This window comes from Triticum aestivum, chromosome 4B, assembly GCF_018294505.1.
Source record: "Triticum aestivum cultivar Chinese Spring chromosome 4B, IWGSC CS RefSeq v2.1, whole genome shotgun sequence".
Taxonomy (NCBI): Eukaryota; Viridiplantae; Streptophyta; class Magnoliopsida; order Poales; family Poaceae; genus Triticum; species Triticum aestivum.
Window position 1 is genome coordinate 665,247,967 of NC_057804.1, and position 18,753 is coordinate 665,266,719.

General features: G+C 48.1%; 1 protein-coding gene across 1 annotated transcript; it reads left to right on the top strand.

Annotated features, from left to right (window-relative positions):
* Nucleotides 1-17,311: 17,311 nt before the first annotated feature.
* Nucleotides 17,312-18,717, top strand: LOC123089782 (uncharacterized). The gene is made up of 3 exons (XM_044511366.1): nt 17,312-17,722; nt 17,942-18,122; nt 18,466-18,717. Exons 1-3 carry the CDS (start codon nt 17,370-17,372, stop codon nt 18,493-18,495), a joined length of 564 nt encoding a protein of 187 aa, XP_044367301.1. The 5' UTR covers nt 17,312-17,369; the 3' UTR covers nt 18,496-18,717.
* Nucleotides 18,718-18,753: the final 36 nt, after the last annotated feature.

Genomic DNA, 18,753 nt, shown 5'->3' on the forward strand with positions numbered 1-18,753 from the left:
CTATGGCTAAAAGATGGAGGAGAATCGCTCAACTAGTGAGCATGTGCTCAGATTGTCTGGGTACTACAATCGCTTGAATCAAGTGGGAGTTAACCTTCCAGATAAGATAGTGATTGACAAAGTTCTCTAGTCACCATCACCAAGTTAGTAGAACTTTGTGATGAACTATAGTGTGCAAGGGATGACGAAAACGATTCCCGAACTCTTCGTGATGTTGAAATCAACGAAGGTAGAAATCAAGAAAGAGCATCAAGTGTTGATGGTTGACAAGATCACTAGTTCCAAGAAAAGGGCAAAGGGAAAGAAAGGGGAACTTCAAGTAGAATGACTAGCAAGTTGTCACTCCCACGAAGAAGCCCAAAGCTGAACCAAAGCCTGAAACTGAGTGCTTACACTGCAAAGGAAAATGGTCACTGGAAACGGAAATACCCTGAAAATTTGGTGGATAAGAAGGATGGCAGAGTAAACAAGGGTATATTTGATATACATGTTATTGATGTGTACCTTACTAGTGTTTATAGTAGCCCCTGAGTATTTGATACTTGTTTGGTTGCTAAAAATTAGTGACTCGAAACAGGAGTTACAGAATAAACAGAGACTAGTTGAGGGTGAAGTGACGATGTGTATTGGAAGTGGTTCCAAGATTGATATGATCATCATCGCACACTCCCTATACTTTCGGGATTAGTGTTAAACCTAAATAAATGTTATTTGGCGTTTGTGTTGAACATGAATTTGATTTGATCATGTTTATTGCGATATCGTTATTCATTTAAAGTCAAAGAATAATTGTTGTTCTGTTTACATGAATAAAACCTTTGATGGTCATACATCCAATGAAAATAGTTTGTTGGATCTCGATCGTAGTGATACACATTTTCATAATATTGATGCCAAAAGATGCAAAGTTAATAATGATAGTGCAACTTATTTGTGGCACTGTCGTTTGAGTCGTATCGGTGTAAAGCGCATGAAGAAACTCCATAAAGATGGATTTTCGGAATCACTTGGTTATGAATCATTTGATGCTTGCGAACCGTACCTTTTGGGTAAGATGACTAAAACTCCGTTCTCTGGAACAATGGAACGAGCTACTGACTTATTGGAAATAATACATACCGATGTATGCGATCCGATGAGTGTTAAGGCTCGCGGCGTGTATCATTATTTTCTGACCTTCACAGATGATTTGAGCAGATATGGGTATATCTACCTGATGAAACATAAGTCTGAAACATTTGAAAAGTTCAAAGAATTTCAGAGTGAAGTGGAAAATCATCGTAACAAGAAAAATAAAGTTTCTATGATCTGACCGTGGAGACAAATATTTGAGTTACGAGTTTGGTCTTCACTTGAAACAATGTGAAATAGTTTCGCAACTCACGCCACCTGGAACACCACAATGTAATGGTGTATCCGAACGTCGTAATCGTACTTTACTAGATATGGTGCGATCTATGATGTCTCTTATCGATTTACCACTATCGTTTTGGGGTTATGCATTAAAGACAGCTGCATTCACGTTTAATAGGGCACCATCTAAATCCGTTGAGACGACACCGTATGAACTATGGTTTAGCAGTAAACCTAAGTTGTCGTTTCTTAAAGTTTGGCGTTGTGATGCTTATATGAAAAAGGTTTTCAACCTGATAAGCTCGAACCCAAATCGGAGAAGTGCATCTTCATAGAATACCCAAAGGAAACTATTGGGTACACCTTCTATCACAGATCCGAAGGCAAAACATTCGTTGCTAAGAATGGATCCTTTCTAGAGAAGGAGTTTCTCTTGAAAGAAGTGAGTGGGAGGAAAGTAGAACTTGATGAGGTAATTGTACCTTCTCCCAAATTGGAAAGTTGTTCATCACAAAAATCAGTTCCAGTGATTGCTATACCGATTAGCGAGGAAGCTAATGATGATGATCATGAAACTTCAAATCAAGTTATTACAGAACCTCGTAGATATTCCAGAGTACGGTCCATGCCAGTGCGGTATGGTAATCCTATTCTGGAAGTCATGTTACTAGACCATGATAAACCTACGAACTATGAGGAAGCGATGATGAGCCCAGATTCCGCGAAATGGTTTGAGGCCATGAAATATGAGATGGGATCCATGTATGAGAACAAAGTATGGACTTTGATTGACTTGCCCGATGATCGGTGAGTCATTAAGAATAAATGGACCTTCAAGAGGAAGGCGAACGTTGATAGTAGTATTACTATCTACAAAGCTCGACTTGTCGCAAAAAAAATTTCGACAAGTTCAAGGTGTTGAATATGATGAGATTTTCTCACTCGTATCGATGCTTAAGTCTGTCCGAATCATGTTAGCAATTGCCACATTTTATGAAATCTGGCAAATGGATGTCAAAACTGCATTCCTTAATGGATTTATTAAAGAAGAGTTGCATATGATGCAAGCAGAAGTTTTTGTCAATCCTAAAGATGCTAACAAAATGTGGAATATACGCTTTGATAAGTTGATCAAAGCATATAGTTTTATACAGACTTGCGGTGAAGCCTGTATTTACAATAAAGTGAGTGGGAGCACTACCACCTTTCTGATAAATATATGTGAGTAACATATTGTTGATCAGAAATGATGTAGAATTTTTCTAGAAAGCATAAAGGAGTATTTGAAAGGAGTTCTTTATAAGAAAGACCTCAGTAAAGCTACTTACATATTGAGCATCACAATCTATTGAGATAGATCAAGACGCTTGATAAGTTTTTCAATAAGTACATACCTTGTCAAGATTTTGAAGTAGTTCAAAATGGAACAGTCAAAGAAAGAGTTCTTGCCTGTCTTGCAAAGGTGTGAAATTGAGTAAGACTCAAATCCCGACCACGGCAGAAAATAGAAAAGAGAATGAAAGTCATTCCCTATGCCTCAGTCATAGGTTCTATAAAGTATGCTATGCTATGTACCAGACCTATTGTATACCTTGTTATGAATTTGGTAAGGGAATACAATAGTAATCTAGGAGTAGATCACTGGACATTGGTCAAGAATATCCTTAGTGAGGACTAAGGAAATGTTTCTCGATTATGGAGGTGATAAAAAGAGTTTGTCGTAAAGAGTTACATCGACGCAAGCTTTTACACCGATCCAGATGACTCTAAGTCTCAATCTGGATACATATTGAAACTGGGAGCAATTAGCTAGAGTAGCTCCGTGCAGAGCATTGTAGACATAGAATATTTGAAAAATACATACGGCTCTGAATGTGACAGACCCGTTGACTAAACTTCTCTCACGAGCAAAACATGATCATACCTTAGTACTCTTTGGGTGTTAATCACATAGCGATGTGAAATACATTATTGACTCTAGTAAACCCTTTGGGTGTTGATCACATGACAATGTGAACTATGGGTATTAATCACATATAGATGTAAATATTGGTGTTAAATCACATGGTGATGTGAACTAGATTATTGACTCTAGTGCGAGTGGGAGACTGAAGGAAATATGTCCTAGAGGCAATAATAAAGTTATTATTTATTTCCTTATTTCATGATAAATGTTTATTATTCATGCTAGAATTGTATTAACCGGAAACATGATACATGTGTGAATACATAGACAAACTGAGTGTCACTAGTATGCCTCTACTTGACTAGCTCATTAATCAAAGATGGTTATGTTTCCTAGCCATGGACAAAGAGTTGTCATTTGAGTAACGGGATCACATCATTAGGAGAATGATGTGATTGACTTGAACCATTCCGTTAGCTTAGCAGTTGATCGTTTAGTATGTTGCTATTGCTTTCTTCTTGACTATACATGTTCCTATGACTATGAGATTATGCAACTCCCGTTTACCGAAGGAACACTTTGTGTGCTACCAAACGTCACAACGTAACTGGGTGATTATAAAGGTGCTCTACAGGTGTCTCCGAAAGTACTTGTTGGGTTGGCGTATTTCGAGATTAGGATTTGTCACTCCGATTGTCGGAGAGGTATCTCTGGGCCCACTCGGTAATGCACATCACTATAAGCCTTGCAAGCATTGCAACTAATGAGTTAGTTGCGAGATGATGTATTACGAAACGAGTAAAGAGACTTTCCGGTAACGAGATTGAACTAGGTATTGAGATACCAACAATCGAATCTCGGGCAAGTAACATACCGATGACAAAGGGAACAACGTATGTTGTTATGCGGTTTGACCGATAAAGATCTTCGTAGAATATGTAGGAGCCAATATGAGGATCCAGGTTCCACTATTGGTTATTGACCGGAAACGTGTCTCGGTCATGTCTACATAGTTCTCGAACCCGTAGGGTCCGCATGCTTAAGGTTTCGATGACAGTTATATTATGAGTTTATGAGTTTTGATGTACCGAAGGAGTTCGGAGTCCCTAATGAGATCGGGGACATGACGAGGAGTCTCGAAATGGTCGAGAAGTAAATATCGATATATTGGACGACTATATTCGGACTTCGGAAAGGTTCCGAGTGATTCGGGTATTTTTCGGAGTACCGGAGAGTTACGGGAATTTGCCGGGGAGTATATGGGCCTTATTGGGCCATACGGGAATAGAGGAGAGAGGCCGAAAGGAAGGAGGCAGCCCCCCTCTGGTCCGAATTGGACAAGGGGTGCAGCCCCCTTTTCCTTCCTCCTCTGCCCCTCTTTCCCCCTTCTCCTACTCCAACAAGGAAGGAGGGAGTCCTACTCCCGGTGGGAGTTGGACTCCCCTTGGCGCGCCCCCTCCTAGGCCGGCCACCCCGTCCCCCTTGCTCCTTTATATACGGGGGCAGGGGGCACCTCTAGACACAACAACAATTGATCCCTTGGATCTCTTAGCCGTGTGCGGTGCCCCCCTCCACCATAATCCTCGATAATATTGTAGCGGTGCTTAGGCGAAGCCCTGCGACGGTAGAACATCAAGATCATCACCACGCCGTCGTGCTGACGGAACTCTTCCCCTACACCCTGCTGGATCAGAGTCCGGGGATCGTCGTTGAGCTGAACATGTGCTAGAACTCGGAGGTGCCGTAGTTTCGGTGCTTGATCGGTCGGGCCGTGAACACGTACGACTACATCAACCGCGTTGTTCTAACGCTTCCACTTTCGGTCTATGAGGGTACGTGGACATACTCTCCCCTCTCGTTGCTATGCATCACCATGATCTTGCGTGTGCGTAGGAAAATTTTGAAATTACTACGTTCTCCAACAGTAGTCTGGCAGACAAGTACCATTTGCAAGGATTGCCACCACCATCATAACCTTTGCACCGAGCATAAAATCTCTTTCGATCAGTCCACATAGTCTTGGCATCAAACTCTTTTTTCACTGCATAGGTCCTGAAAGACATCCTAAACTCCTTCATGCTTCGCCACAACTTTCCCACCTCAATAACTGGGTTCTCTTTGTCATACAAACAAACCAGCTCATTATCATTTGCATCATCCACATCATCTGCAGCCTCTCTCATCAGTTGTTCTTCATCCTCATTTGCATTTCTAGGGCCTGTGTTACCATCAGCAGGCAAAGAACTGTCATCCTTCTCCTTATCTTTGTCATCAACTTGAATGCCAAACATTTCGGCCATATCAATGTCAGATATTGGTGTAATGACCAAATCTATTTTTTCATTCAACTCTACTACATTCCAGTCAACAACAATCTTCCTAGCACCATGGGTTCCCTCCTCTCCATCTACATCAATCCCTGTATCTTCAGCTACTACAGTCGGTTCAGTCAACAATGCCAACATCTTCTTTTGTGAAACCCATTCATCGTCTTCCACCTGTGCAGCCATCTTTGATGGCACATAACCAACTTTGGAATGAGTTTGCAGATCAATTAGCTCTGCATAAAATGTTACTTGCTTGCTTGCCCACCCTTCTTGCTGATCAATTTCAGCAACCATGGATTCTCCATCTTCAATTCTCACATATTCACCATTATAGTTATTGAAACTTTGCAGAGATACCTCTTGTTCTGGACCCCAAACAATACTCTCCCCAATTCTCTCCACCAATTTGCCCACGGCCTTCTCCTTCATGCTCTCCAATTCTTGGGGATCAACATCTGCAAATTCAACATCCAACCTCACGGTGGTATCTCTATCAATGTCTTGGACACTGCATCACTGAGCTTGGCTTTACAGGGGAAAATTCCACTATAATTGCGAATGTGGTGGCAGAACCTGAACCTCCCCTATTTTTTCAATGGCAGGCAGCGACAGTCACTACCAAATCGAGTTCGATTCTAAATCGCCAAGAAAAGAGGGTGGCATTACCGATTTGAAGCACTGTCTCCTCGCTCCATCTCATCCAGCCCTCGCTCCATCTCCTATCCAATCGAGATTCTAAAACGCCAAGAAACAGGGGCAGCATAAGGCCACAGATTTATCCAAATTCAGTGGAATGGGAGTAGTGTTTGGAAAATACTCACTCGCAATAGCCGCTGCAGAGAAGCGCTCCACCAGTGGGCCGCGGAGAAGAAACAGCCCCCGGATCCAACAGAGCCCGATTCTAAATCGCCAAGAAACAGAGGGGCCGCATGAGGCCACACATCCCCAAAAATTCTCGGGAGTGGGACTAGGGTTTCGGGCTCACCTTGCAATAGCTCTACCACTACCGTGCGCTCCACCACCGCGGAGAAGAAACCGCTGCTGGAGAAGATGCTTACGGCGGCGGCGCTCGCCCAGTCCAGCACGGGCGAGTCGAGCACGGCCACACAGTCACCGGTCGAGTCGTGGACGGTTGACTCTTCTACATGGCCCTAGGTGGACCCCACCAGTCAGAGCACATAACCCCCAGTGTCCTAACCAAACTTTAGCCTAACTAACAGCCAACTAGCCGCGTAAATGGGTTGTCTTGCTTGAGCTATTTATGCGTTGGGAGACGTCGCATGAGAGCTATTACAACCAACTACGTCGCATGAGAGATAATTCACACCAACGACGTCGCATGGGAGCTATTTGCCCACAAAGCACAGTGTGTGATGGTGCTTCCTAGTCTTTAGAGACCTCGCGGGTACACCAGGAGGCAGAGGGAGAGTCCGACGGCTCGAGGTCAAGGTGCATCATTGGAGCATCGGAGTTGGAGACGACGACCACTTCGACATTGATTTCGGACGCCAGGGTTCAATTCCTTTGGCCAGACGATGAAGGGGAGCTTTATGATGCTCAAAGACAAGGTGGTTGGGCTAGGAGAGGATCATAGCAGCGCAGACGACGAGGATGTCGGCAACAACAAGAACTACTCCCTTCGTCCCATAATGTACTAGTGTCAAAAACGTCTTACATTATTGGACGGAGGGAGTAGGTGCTAGGCATGTTCTTGGTGCTTGAGATGGGAGCTCTGATGCAACTCCTCCATCCGAGATGGCCGCCTAACCCTCCTGTGCTTCTTATAGGTCTGTCACGTAGGCTCCATTCTGCATCGCGCCCAACCTCGCCGGTCCATGTTGGGCGATACGGCATCCAACTATTGCATCAAATTTTTTTCCTACTGCAAATAACAACCAGGTACATGCTATGTAGTAAATCACGGGATAACCATTAGAAGCGCAGTCCTTGCAGCAGAAGTAGTGGATTTTTTGTCCAAGAGGAACCCATGCCCAACGCTATTGCCAAAAAGGACTACATGTGGATAAAATCGACAAAAAGGACCCCTAAGCCGTGGCGGCAGGCGCGGCACACGACACGTGGCACCTGCTGCCACGGCCGGAGGCGGCGGCCCCTGTTGCCACGACCGGAGGCGGCCAGCCGGGTGTAACGTATTTTGTACAACGCCTCTCGCCTGGATGGAACGGGCCGAGCCAGGTGGGCCCTGCTGCCACCGCATGAGGCGGCCATCGCTGCGTCTGCCGCTCTCGGGCCGACAACTCTTGTTGCGCGCGGGCCGAGGGCGTGGTCCAGGACGCCACTACACGAGGTGGCACTACTATAGCTGCTGATGCATGCCTAACATCGTCACCTGTTGCAGACGGCGCTGATTGCTGCGACCGACTGGACAGATTCCCGCGCACGGGAATCAGATGCTGTTGCTGCGGGTGATTTTTGACGCCTTGTGCCGACACTCAGCGGTGCTCCTCTGCACTGGTTGCCTTGTTTTGCTTTCCGCCACAAGTTACGATGCTTTGGAATCAGATTCTCGCCTATTCCCGCCTAAACTTTGACGTCTTGTGTACTAATTCCTACGCAAACGACACTAATTAAAGCACTGTATGATTGCCGCTTCATTTTATTGCTGCAGCCGACATGAAAACACTCAGGCATGCACTGGTTGCACTGTTGCCAGAGCACAATTGGCCCTTTAGCCTCCAAAACAGGCACTTCTGCTCCTTCACATGCCGGACCGCCTTCGCCTTGGCCGCCGCCTCCTTAGATGCCTCACAAATCGACAACTCGATGGTGAGCCGAAGCACCTACACATTCTTGCGGCGGAGCCGCCGTGCATCCATCTTCACCTCGTGAGGGAATGGTAGAGGACCCACGCGAGGAGCACATCCTTTGGATCCACCGACGTCTCCCTCCCCCTCGCCCGTTGCTGCTCGCGCTGGGCTGTCCGTGCCTCAGATTCAGGCGTCCTCATCTGCGCCGGCATCGGCATGGGAACGACGAACCAAAGGTGCCCGGGTACCACGTCAGGAGCTGATTGAGCTTGTGGATGTTGGTGGTGTACTTGGATGATCACTGGTGTGGAGCGGTCGGAGATGCACAACAGGCGGGAGGATCCGTCGACGTCGTTGGCATTTCATCCCCGAGCGACGGGCACAACAGAACTGGAGCTCCCGTTGTCGCCATAGTCTAGCCATGACAGCCTCAAAGCAATACATAGGGCCACCTCCTCTACATCGTCCGACTCAGCAACACGCAGCAGGCGGGACTAGTCGTTGGAGCCGCCAGATCCGCTACTGAAGCCAGCGCTACTGCCGTCGCTCTCCATCAACCGCGAGTGGGAGGGAACTGGGAGTGGAGGAGACGGAGGGAGGGAGTGGATTGGAATTATTGATTTCGGCCTAGGGTTTGTGCGCATGTGGATATTTGTGCGGGCTAGGGTGCGCAAGGCTAGGCCAGATCTATGTCGCGAACGCGCTCAAGCCTTCTCATATCCGTCTCGGATTTGGACTGGATAGGAGGGATGCCACTCCGCCCGGGCTTTTGAACCAGTTTCAAGCAACCGACTATATCGGGGTTTTTTACCGGTCAGTAATCAGTCCATCTGTTTATTAGACAAGGGTTTTAGGGTTTGTGGCACTCCTCCAACATGGGGTGGGCCTTTCATTATATAATCGTGTACAACATAATTACAAGTGGGGCCTAGTATATACAGAGTCTAACACCCTCCCTCAATCTTAACCATGCTCAGAAGAATTCACTAGGTTGAGATTGCGCCTACACCCTTCAAACTGAGGAAGAGGCAGTGGCTTCGTGAAGATGTCAGCAAGTTGATCTTTCGAGGAGATGAACTTGATAAGAAGCAGTTTCTGGGCAACACGTTCCCTGACAAAATGGTAATCAACTTCGATGTGTTTGGTGCGAGCATGAAAGACTGGATTTGAAGACAAATACGTCGCACCAATGTTATCACACCGAAGCACCGACGGCTGCTTCTGAGGAATCTTCAACTCTCTGAGCAAGAACTGTATCCAAATAAGCTCTGTTGTGGCATTTGCAACTGCTTTGTACTCAGCTTCAGTGCTGCTGTGGGACACCGTTGCCTGTTTACGAGCACTCCAGGCGATCAAGTTTGAACCAAGGAACACTGCATATCCCCCTGTTGATCGTCTGTCGTCCGGACTCCCAGCCCAGTCTGCAGCAGAGAACGCAGAGAGAACACCAGAGGGGGCCGGTTGCAGATGCAAGCCATAAGAAGAAGTGGACCGGATGTAATGCAAGATGCGCTTAACTGCAGCCCAGTGAGAGTCTCAAGGAGCATGAAGAAACTGGCAGACCCGGTTGACCGCATAGGAGATATCAGGACGAGTGATAGTCAAGTACTGCAAGCCACCAACAAGGATGCGATACTCGGTAGCCTCATCAGCAGGTAGGAGAGAACCATCAAGAGCAGATAGTCGGTCAGTGGAGGACATAGGTGTAGTAGCTGGCTTGCACTGGAGCATACCAGACCTCCAAAGAATATCGAGAGAGTACTTCTGCTGAGTGAGAGTCAAGCCAGAACCAGAGGACAAAACTTCAAGGCCAAGGAAATAGTGAAGCTACCCAAGATCCTTAACAGCAAAGTCAGCACTCAAAGTAGAAACCAGGCGATCCGCAGCATAGTCCGAGGAACTGACCAAGATGATATCGTCAACATAGACCAGTGGGTACATAGTAACTGTAGGTCGCTGAAGAAGAAATAACGAGGTATCGGCCAGTGAGGGAACAAATCCATGAGCCCGAAGAGTGGTGCCAAGACGCGCATGCCAAGCACGCGGAGCCTGCTTCAGACCATAGAGTGCCTTAACAAGACGACATAGATGTTGTGGACGAGATGGATTAACAAAACCTGGAGGCCGAAGCATGTAAACCTCCTCCTCAAGAACACCATGAAGGAAAGCATTCTGAACATCAAGCTGACGAAGAGACCATCCACGGGTAATTGCCAGTGAGAGCAGAAGCCGAATTGTGGTCGGTTTGACCAGTGGACTGAAGGTGTCCTCATAATCAAGGCCATGGCGTTGCTTGAATCCTTTAGCAACCAGTCGAGCCTTGTATCTCTCGATGGAACCATCAACATGTTTCTTTACCTTGAAAACCCACTTTGAATCAATGATGTTGACACCAGCCTTGGGAGGAACCAGTCGCCATGTTTCATTCTTAAGAAGAGCGTGGTAGTCTTGTTCCATCGCAGTACGCCAGTGTGGGATACTCAGGGCAGCCTGAAAATGCCGAGGCTCAGCAGTAGGATCGGACTGGGCCTGCGCCATGCAAGTCGCAAGCCAGGCCACCGTGCCATCCTTGCGTTCCTTAGGACGAAACACTCCACTTTTGCTGCGTGTGTGAGGACGCAGCACTGGGGGCGGAGCGGGTGGCGAAACCGACGGTGAGGATGATGAAGGGGACGCAGCATCCGTCATGGCAGAGGCTGACGCAGTCGGTAGCGGTGACGACGAAGACACAGCAGGAGACGCCGACCCACTCGAGGGCAACACCGATCCAGGCGAGCAGGACAAGTGCCGCATAGGCGATGATGATGACGCGGGACTCCCAGGCGGAGACGGCCCAGGCGTCGATGGCGGTGGGCTCCCAGGCGGGGACGGCCCATGCGTCGATGCAGGTGACGGCCCAGGCGTCGATGGCGAGGACGCCGGCGCAGAAGAGACGGCCCGCGGGGCCGATGCACCAGTCAGCAGAGGCGGCGACTGGGCCGGAGTGGTGACGCGTGGTGCAGCAACCGCGGTCACGGGCACAGGCGGGCTCGTTGCATGGGACATGCACGACGCCAGCCGATCAACGTGAGCGGGCGGTGATGACGTGGCCGTCGGGGACGAGGGAGCCGGAGCGTCAACCTCATCCAGGAGCTGAAGCCGCGCACATCTCCCAATACCTTCACCATGGTTAGACAACAAAGAGGGCGAATGTGCAACATCTACAAATTGATCAGGCAATATAGTGGATGGGTGCACTGGCGGTGTGGAGCTTGTGTTAGATGAGGGAAGAGCAGCAAAGGGAAAAACGTGCTCATCAAAAACAACATCTCGGGAGATATACACACGATTAGATGGGACATGAAGGCACTTATACCCTTTGTGAACAGAACTATACCCCAGGAAGACACACTTCTTTGAGCGGAACTCAAGCTTGCGATTATTATACGGACGGAGATGCGGCCAACATGCAAAACCGAACACTTTAAGAAACGTGTAATCAGGAGTCTGACCAAGCAAGAGTTCAAGTGGAGTTTTCATATGAAGGAGCCGCGAAGGAAGCCTATTTATAAGAAAACAGGTTGTAGTAAAGGCATCGCTCCAAAAACGAAATGGGACAGATGCGTGAGCAAGCAAGGTTAACCCAGTTTCAACAATATGACGGTCCTTACGTTCAGCTGAACCATTCTGCTGATGTGTATGTGGGCAGGAAACATGATGAGCAATTCCTAGTTTTTCAAAGAAGGTACTGAGGTTGCGGTATTCACCCTCCCCCCCAGTCTGACTGTACATGAATGATTTTATGATCTAGGAGTCTCTCAACATGTGCTTGAAATTGTAAAAACACATTAAACACATCAGACTTATGCTTAAGAAGATAAATCCAGGTAAAGCGACTATAAGCATCAATGAAACTAACATAATATTCGTGCCCACTAACGGACAGCTGGGCAAGACCCCATACATCTGAAAACACAAGCTCAAGAGGAGTTTTGACTATATGTGTAGAAACAGAAAAAGGTAAATGATGACTCTTGCCCTGCTGGCAAGCATCACAGACAGCGGCATCTTTATTACTAGACTCGGACGGTAGCTCATGACGATGGAGGACATGGCGAACAATGGGAGATGCTGGGTGACCAAGACGAGAGTGCCATAGTGATGGAGACACACGGACGCCACTGAAGACTTGGAACGCAGCAGCAGGAGCGGGAACGTCGGTGGGAGCATCAAGAGCATATAGACCATGGCGGTAACGACCTCTAAGAAGAATGTTCCTCGTAGCACGATCCTTAACAAAGAGATGAAACGAGTGAAACTGACAGAAAACATTATTATCCTGTGTAAGTTTAGGAACAGAGAGTAAACTACGTGCAACTGTGGGAACACGAAGAACATTTCTAAGATGCAATGTCCTAGAGGTGTTTGTGAGAAGTGATGCCTAACCAACATGTGAAATGCGCATACCTACCCCGTTAGCTGTGTGAACCTTGTCATGCCCGCGGTAAGGTTGCTGGACAGTTAGCTTGCCCAGCTCGTTCGTGACGTGCGTGGTTGCTCCAGTATCCATGTACCAAGAAGGATCAACAGGATAAGAAGGGGTGTGACCCTGTTGCGCCATGTTGACTTGACGCTCGTTGCCCTTGCCATTATTGCCGAGGCCAAGGAAGTCCGTCTTGAACCGGCGATGACAGCGATAGGCAACATGGCGAGGCAGGCCACATAGCTGGCATGGCTGAGCCGCACCACAGGTGGTACAGCAGGCACAGGCGCGGCCATCAACGACAATCACCGGGGCGCCAGAGCGCGGGGCCTGCTGCTGTTGTGTCGAGGGCGCACCACCACCACCGGACTTGCCCCCTCCTCCCGAGGAAGATGCAGAGGGGCCACGGCCACCGCCTTTGTCGCGGTACACGGCGTTGACGGAGGAGTCGGTGGAGACGTCGGGGCGGCGCGCGTTGAGCCGTTGCTCCGGTTACAGGAGACGGCTGTAGAGTTCCTGAGGACGAAGAGGCTCCTTACGTTCGTTAATCACCTCGGCAAGCGAGTCATAGTCGCTGTCGAGGCCGGCTAGGATGAAGGATGTGAACTCGCTGTCGCGAAGGGGCTCTCCAATGGAAGCAAGAGTGTCAGCCAACTTCTTGATCTTGTTGTAGAAGGTGGTCGCCGTACCATTGTCCTTGCAAGTTTCACCAAGCTTGGCACGGATGGCCATGGATTGAGCAGTAGACTGAGACGAGAAACTCGACTCCAGGATGTCCCACACCTCATGAGAGGACGAAGCAAAGATGACTAGCCCGGCCACACCCTCACCCAGGGAAGACTGGATAGCTGAGAGGATGGCTTGGTCCTGAGTGATCCACGCACGGAACATCGGATGATGTGGCGGTGGACACGGCAGTGTACCGTTGACGAACCCCTCCAAGTAATGGCTGCAAAGAGAGGAAGCACCTGAGCACGCCAATATAGATAGTTGTCCGGTTTAAGCTTCACCGGTAGGAGGTGCGAGAACAAAAACGGCGGCGAGGAGATCGCGGCCAGAGCAGCTTCGGCATCCACGTATGGCGTCGGGGAGATCACTAGTGCAGATGGCGCCGCAGCCGGTGCGTACAGGTGCGAGGGGCCGTACGGGTAGGGCGCCCCATAGGGCGGCGGAGCCGGGTACGCGCCCTGGCCAGGATACGCCCCGTAGGAAGGACGCGCGTGTGGCGACTGGCCGTACGGCGCCGCGTATAGTGGGTAGCCGCCGTGATTGGCATGGGCGGCATCGGCAACAGTAGGACCGGCTGCGGTGTAGATGGCGGCAGCCGGAGCAGGGGGCGGCGGCGCAGGCACAAGGGAGAGCACGGCAGCCGGCGGCGGCGACGGTTGCTGGGACCGGGCCGAAGCAGCAGGCGATGAAGAGGAGATGCCGGCGTACAGGGAAGACACCGGGCCGGCGAAGAGAGACCCCGCCGATTGAGTCTGCAGGGGCCCGAGCGAGCCATCCGCCGTGTAGGGCGCAGTCCCGACGTTGAGGAGACGTGCGAGGGACAGTGGGAGGAACGAGTGATCCATGTGGACGGGGGCCGGCGGTAGGAGGGCGGGGGAGGAAACCGCGGTGCCGGCGGCGCTTGAGGCGGCGGTGGCGGCTGGTGGCGGAGGCGGAGCGGAAGACATTAAATCGTTAGGTCTGATACCATATTAGACAAGGGTTTTAGGGTTTGTGGCACTCCTCCAACGTGGGGTGGCCCTTTCATTATATAATCATGTACAACATAATTACAAGTGGGGTCCAGTATATACAGAGTCTAACACTGTTTAAGTGTTTGGAGCCGATTTGAGGCGCCCAGGTGTAGCCAGGGCATTTACGCGGTTTGAAGCACCCGATTGTAGATGCTCTTAGTATCTTTTTTTTTTTGCTAGCGAGCCGCGAGCGATGGATGAAGTGTTGGGCCACTGCGTATGATGAAGAATAAAAATGTATATCCTGCATGTATTGGCACTAATCTTCTCTAGGGGGCAGCTGTGAAGAAGAATAACCAATGACGAATCGAGCTCCTTGCTGGTCATAAGAGTTACAGATAATAAGGCCATCTAATGATGTTTTTTCTCTGAACATCAGTATAGACACAAGCATTCATATACATACGCATACACTCATCCTTATGAACGCACACACGCACACCCTATCCCTATGAGCACCTCCGAAAAATCGAGCACCAGGATTAAACCCTGATGGACCGGAAATACCACGGTCCCTCTAATCATCCAACCGCAGGTTGGTTCGCGCCATTCAATGATGTTAACCATCTTTCTGTGCTATATCGCAGGTTGAATGATCGTATTTGTTCTCATCCTCCCACGTACTCTACTAGTATACATCACATGGAAACCTCGCTATCCTTTCTTTCCTTGAAGCGTCGTCTTGTCAGAATAGAATAGAAAGAAAACGACAAACGCCAGCGACGGTCATTAAGTATGGTTCACGGTTACACACTAACAATCGCAGTTTTTATCATTTTCATTACTCTCTCGTTCTTTTTTACATTTTCCGCATAGTTTATTTCTTTCTCATAATACTCAACAACATTTCCACCACCACATCACTTATTTTCTAGAATTTAAAATAACTTGCAGGCATTTTACAAAATAAATCTTTGTATGGGACAAACGACCCATGTCTCGCCTATCCGTGGGATCGACACTCTTAGCTACAACTAAACCCTCTGGGACATCATGTGGCATGTGACCACAATGGCCGCAGGTCGGGCGGCGCCATTTATCCTAGTCCCCCAATTAGAAATTCGCCCATATTTGACTTTTGGGGGACGGGCTAGAGATGCTCTAAGTCCCCGGATACGCAATAGAATGACAGAGGCAAGGTGGCAGGGGCGGAGATCGGACCCAGGAACCCAAGGCCTGGGCCTGAGGCATGAGGCCCAACTCCTTTGATGACTATAGCAACTACCTAGCATGTAGGGCCCAAATCCAGGACAACGCTCGAAGGCGGCCCGGGGCCCGTCGCCGGCCTGGCTTCGCCTCTGCCAGGTGGCTTGTGTGCCTCGAGCCGTAAAAGTAACATCCATGTCCCCAAATGCGCGGAGGACCTACGACAACGACAACTCATCTCCGATGTGAGTAGGAAGTGCGACAACAATTTGAGTCGGTGCGTTGGTGATTTTGTGCGGTGAGGAAGGAGAATATTACGGGCTATAATTATTCTCCTAAGATTGTCGTGAGCAGGCTATGATTGCGGGCTATAATTATCACCTTTGATGGGCGAGGCTTCCTCGACCTGGTGAGCTCCATGGTTCTTCAAATGGTGGGCATGGATGAGGCATTCTGTCATCTAGGAGGGACAAGACTTGGGGTGGCTACTCTTGCCCTTTTCAAGTGGTCTTCTGTCGGTGTTATCCCCTACCTGGATTTCTGAGTGGGCCCTGCGTGGTATCTCAAGGGAGTCTTGGCTGGTGTTGCTCTTCGAAGGTGTCGCTAGACAGTGCAACCTCATCTATGTTGTGTTGTCCAACTGTTGTTGTAGCTCTTTCCTTGCTGTATAACTACCGGAGGGTTGTATGGTCATTGAGTATACGTGTGGCGCATCGGAGAAAGATGACATTGTGCAAGGTACCGTGGGGGAAGGAGGTGTAGAGATATGCGGGGTGTAAGTAGCTGCCAGAGCTATGGCTTCATGCATCGATTGATGCAGAGGCCGGGGGTTTTCCTCCTTTTTCTAAAAAAAGTAGTTGCCAGAGCTATATGGGAAGGGAAGGGGGGAGACGCGCCACATCAGTCCTCATCAAGGCAAGTGTAGTCACCAAACGGCGCAGCAGGAAGGGAGGTGTCGTCAAGGAAGCGGGGGAGGCGAGAAGTCACCCGAGCATGCCAACCCTCGTTAGAGTATGTGAAAGGAGAAAATGAGGTAAGGTTGAGGGTTAGGGTTTCTGTTTTGATGTGCAGCTGAAACATATAGTGCCCAAATAGCTCTTGTATGTCAGACAGCACATAATATAGAAACGGCATAACATTTCAGCATATACCACACGTATATGATGACCCGTGCGTTTGGTACGACTGTGCTTTCACACAGCCCGTATTAATGACTAAAAATATATATCCTGCATGTGTTGGCACTAAAATTCAATAGGGGCCAGCTGGGAAGGAGAATTACAAATGACGAATGTAGCTCCTTGCTGGTCATAACAGATAACGGACTAGGTCCTGCAATAATGCTAATCCTCTTACCTATGCACTAAGACAAAAGAGTAGCTAGGTCGCAGGTTGAACAATAGTATTCGTTCTGATCCATTCAATTACATTACATGGAAAACTTGCTACGATTTCTTTGCTCGAAAGGCCGTCCGGCCAGAATAGAACAGAAATGAAAACGACGAACGCCCGCGATAGTCATCAAGTATAGTTAGCGGTTACACACTAATGCTAGTCCTTCAGGTCTATAAATGGAACCCTCGTCTTCACGTACCACTCACACACACAACACACGAGAAAGACAGAGCGAGCAAGAATCTGTCCCTATTCCTCATAGAGACGGCCATGGCCATTCCTCCTAAAAATGCTCTCTACTTCCTGCTGCTCGTCTCCAGCTTCATCCTTGGCGCCATGGCGGATCTAGCCTTATCATGCCCTTCCCGCTGTGAAGTGGAGCTACAATGGACCTTATACGCGCGGCAGATTGGGGGCGGAGCAAACGCGAACCAGGAAGAGATGGTTCACTCCGTGCACCCCACCACAGGATTTGGTACGATCGTCGTCAACAACTGGGATGTGCTCGACGCGCCTCTGCCTAACGCAGCCATAGTTGCCCGTGCAAGAGGCACTCACACCAAGGCTGGCCCAGCCGCCGGTGACTGGTTCACTTCTCTCAGCATAGTCTTCGAGGGAGCCAGGTATTGAATTATTAGCTATGTTCTCTATCTTTTTGCAAAAGAAATTCATTAGATCCCAACTGCATGCTGGAGGTCCTTACATTGTGACTATTTTTGCATAGCTTGATTACAAGTAAAATAGTTGTATCTCTATAGAAGTTAAGATTATATATATGCTATGCAGTCGCACGCACACATTTACAAGCTTTTTTTAATATTATTGTTGCCCGCTTGAAATAGGTTCAATGGGTCGACCTTTCAAGTCATGGGGATCACCAATACAGATGGTCTGTGGGCTATTGTTGGCGGTACCAAAGAATTGTCCAGGGCAGATGGCACCATTAAACATACTCTGTTAAGGGCGACGGCCCTTGAGAACTATAGACAACTTGATATTCGTGCATTCTATACCCCGCCTGCGGTAAGTTGAAGATACGATAAGAAAACTCTGCATAATTAAGATGACAATAATCTATCTGGCAAACAATTAACTACCAAAAATGGTATTGTTCATTAGGCACGAATGGTATTGTTAGATTTTGTAGATAATTAATAACCAAAGCAGCAATATAGTAAGTGGTAATGGTAAAAGGGACACAAAACTATAGTTATTTTATAGTTAATTACTTACCTTTCATACAAATCGGTAATGGATAAAGTAGCACATGATTGGTCCTTAAATTTTTTAAGAGATGTTAACATTTTGGAGATGAGGGTGCAGTAGTTATGCTAACCTTACTATTGGTTTTCTTCAATTTCTACAGGTTAATGCAAATGGTATTGCTGCCCAGTAATATGATTAAAGGTGCGTTGATGTTGCATATATACCCCGCATGGGTAGATCTGACAAGAACTACGTCGTGAGGTTGTTGTCATTGGTGTTGTTGTATTTAAAATAATTTGTGGATTTCTATCATGGGATAGTAAATTATTCCTAAAATCCACAGTGTGGTATTTATTATTATATGTAATATATTTTGTATGCATGCTTTGGATCCGCAGTGTGGCAAGAAAATATTTACATTATTTGAAGGAACACACGAGTGAGATGA

Bases quoted from the DNA above. Each gene is read 5' to 3' on its own strand.
- LOC123089782 (XM_044511366.1), top strand. From the start codon at position 17,370: ATGGCCATTCCTCCTAAAAATGCTCTCTACTTCCTGCTGCTCGTCTCC. The intron at 17,723-17,941 runs GTATTGAATTAT...CGCTTGAAATAG, and splicing joins ATAGTCTTCGAGGGAGCCAG to GTTCAATGGGTCGACCTTTC. The intron at 18,123-18,465 runs GTAAGTTGAAGA...CAATTTCTACAG, and splicing joins CATTCTATACCCCGCCTGCG to GTTAATGCAAATGGTATTGC.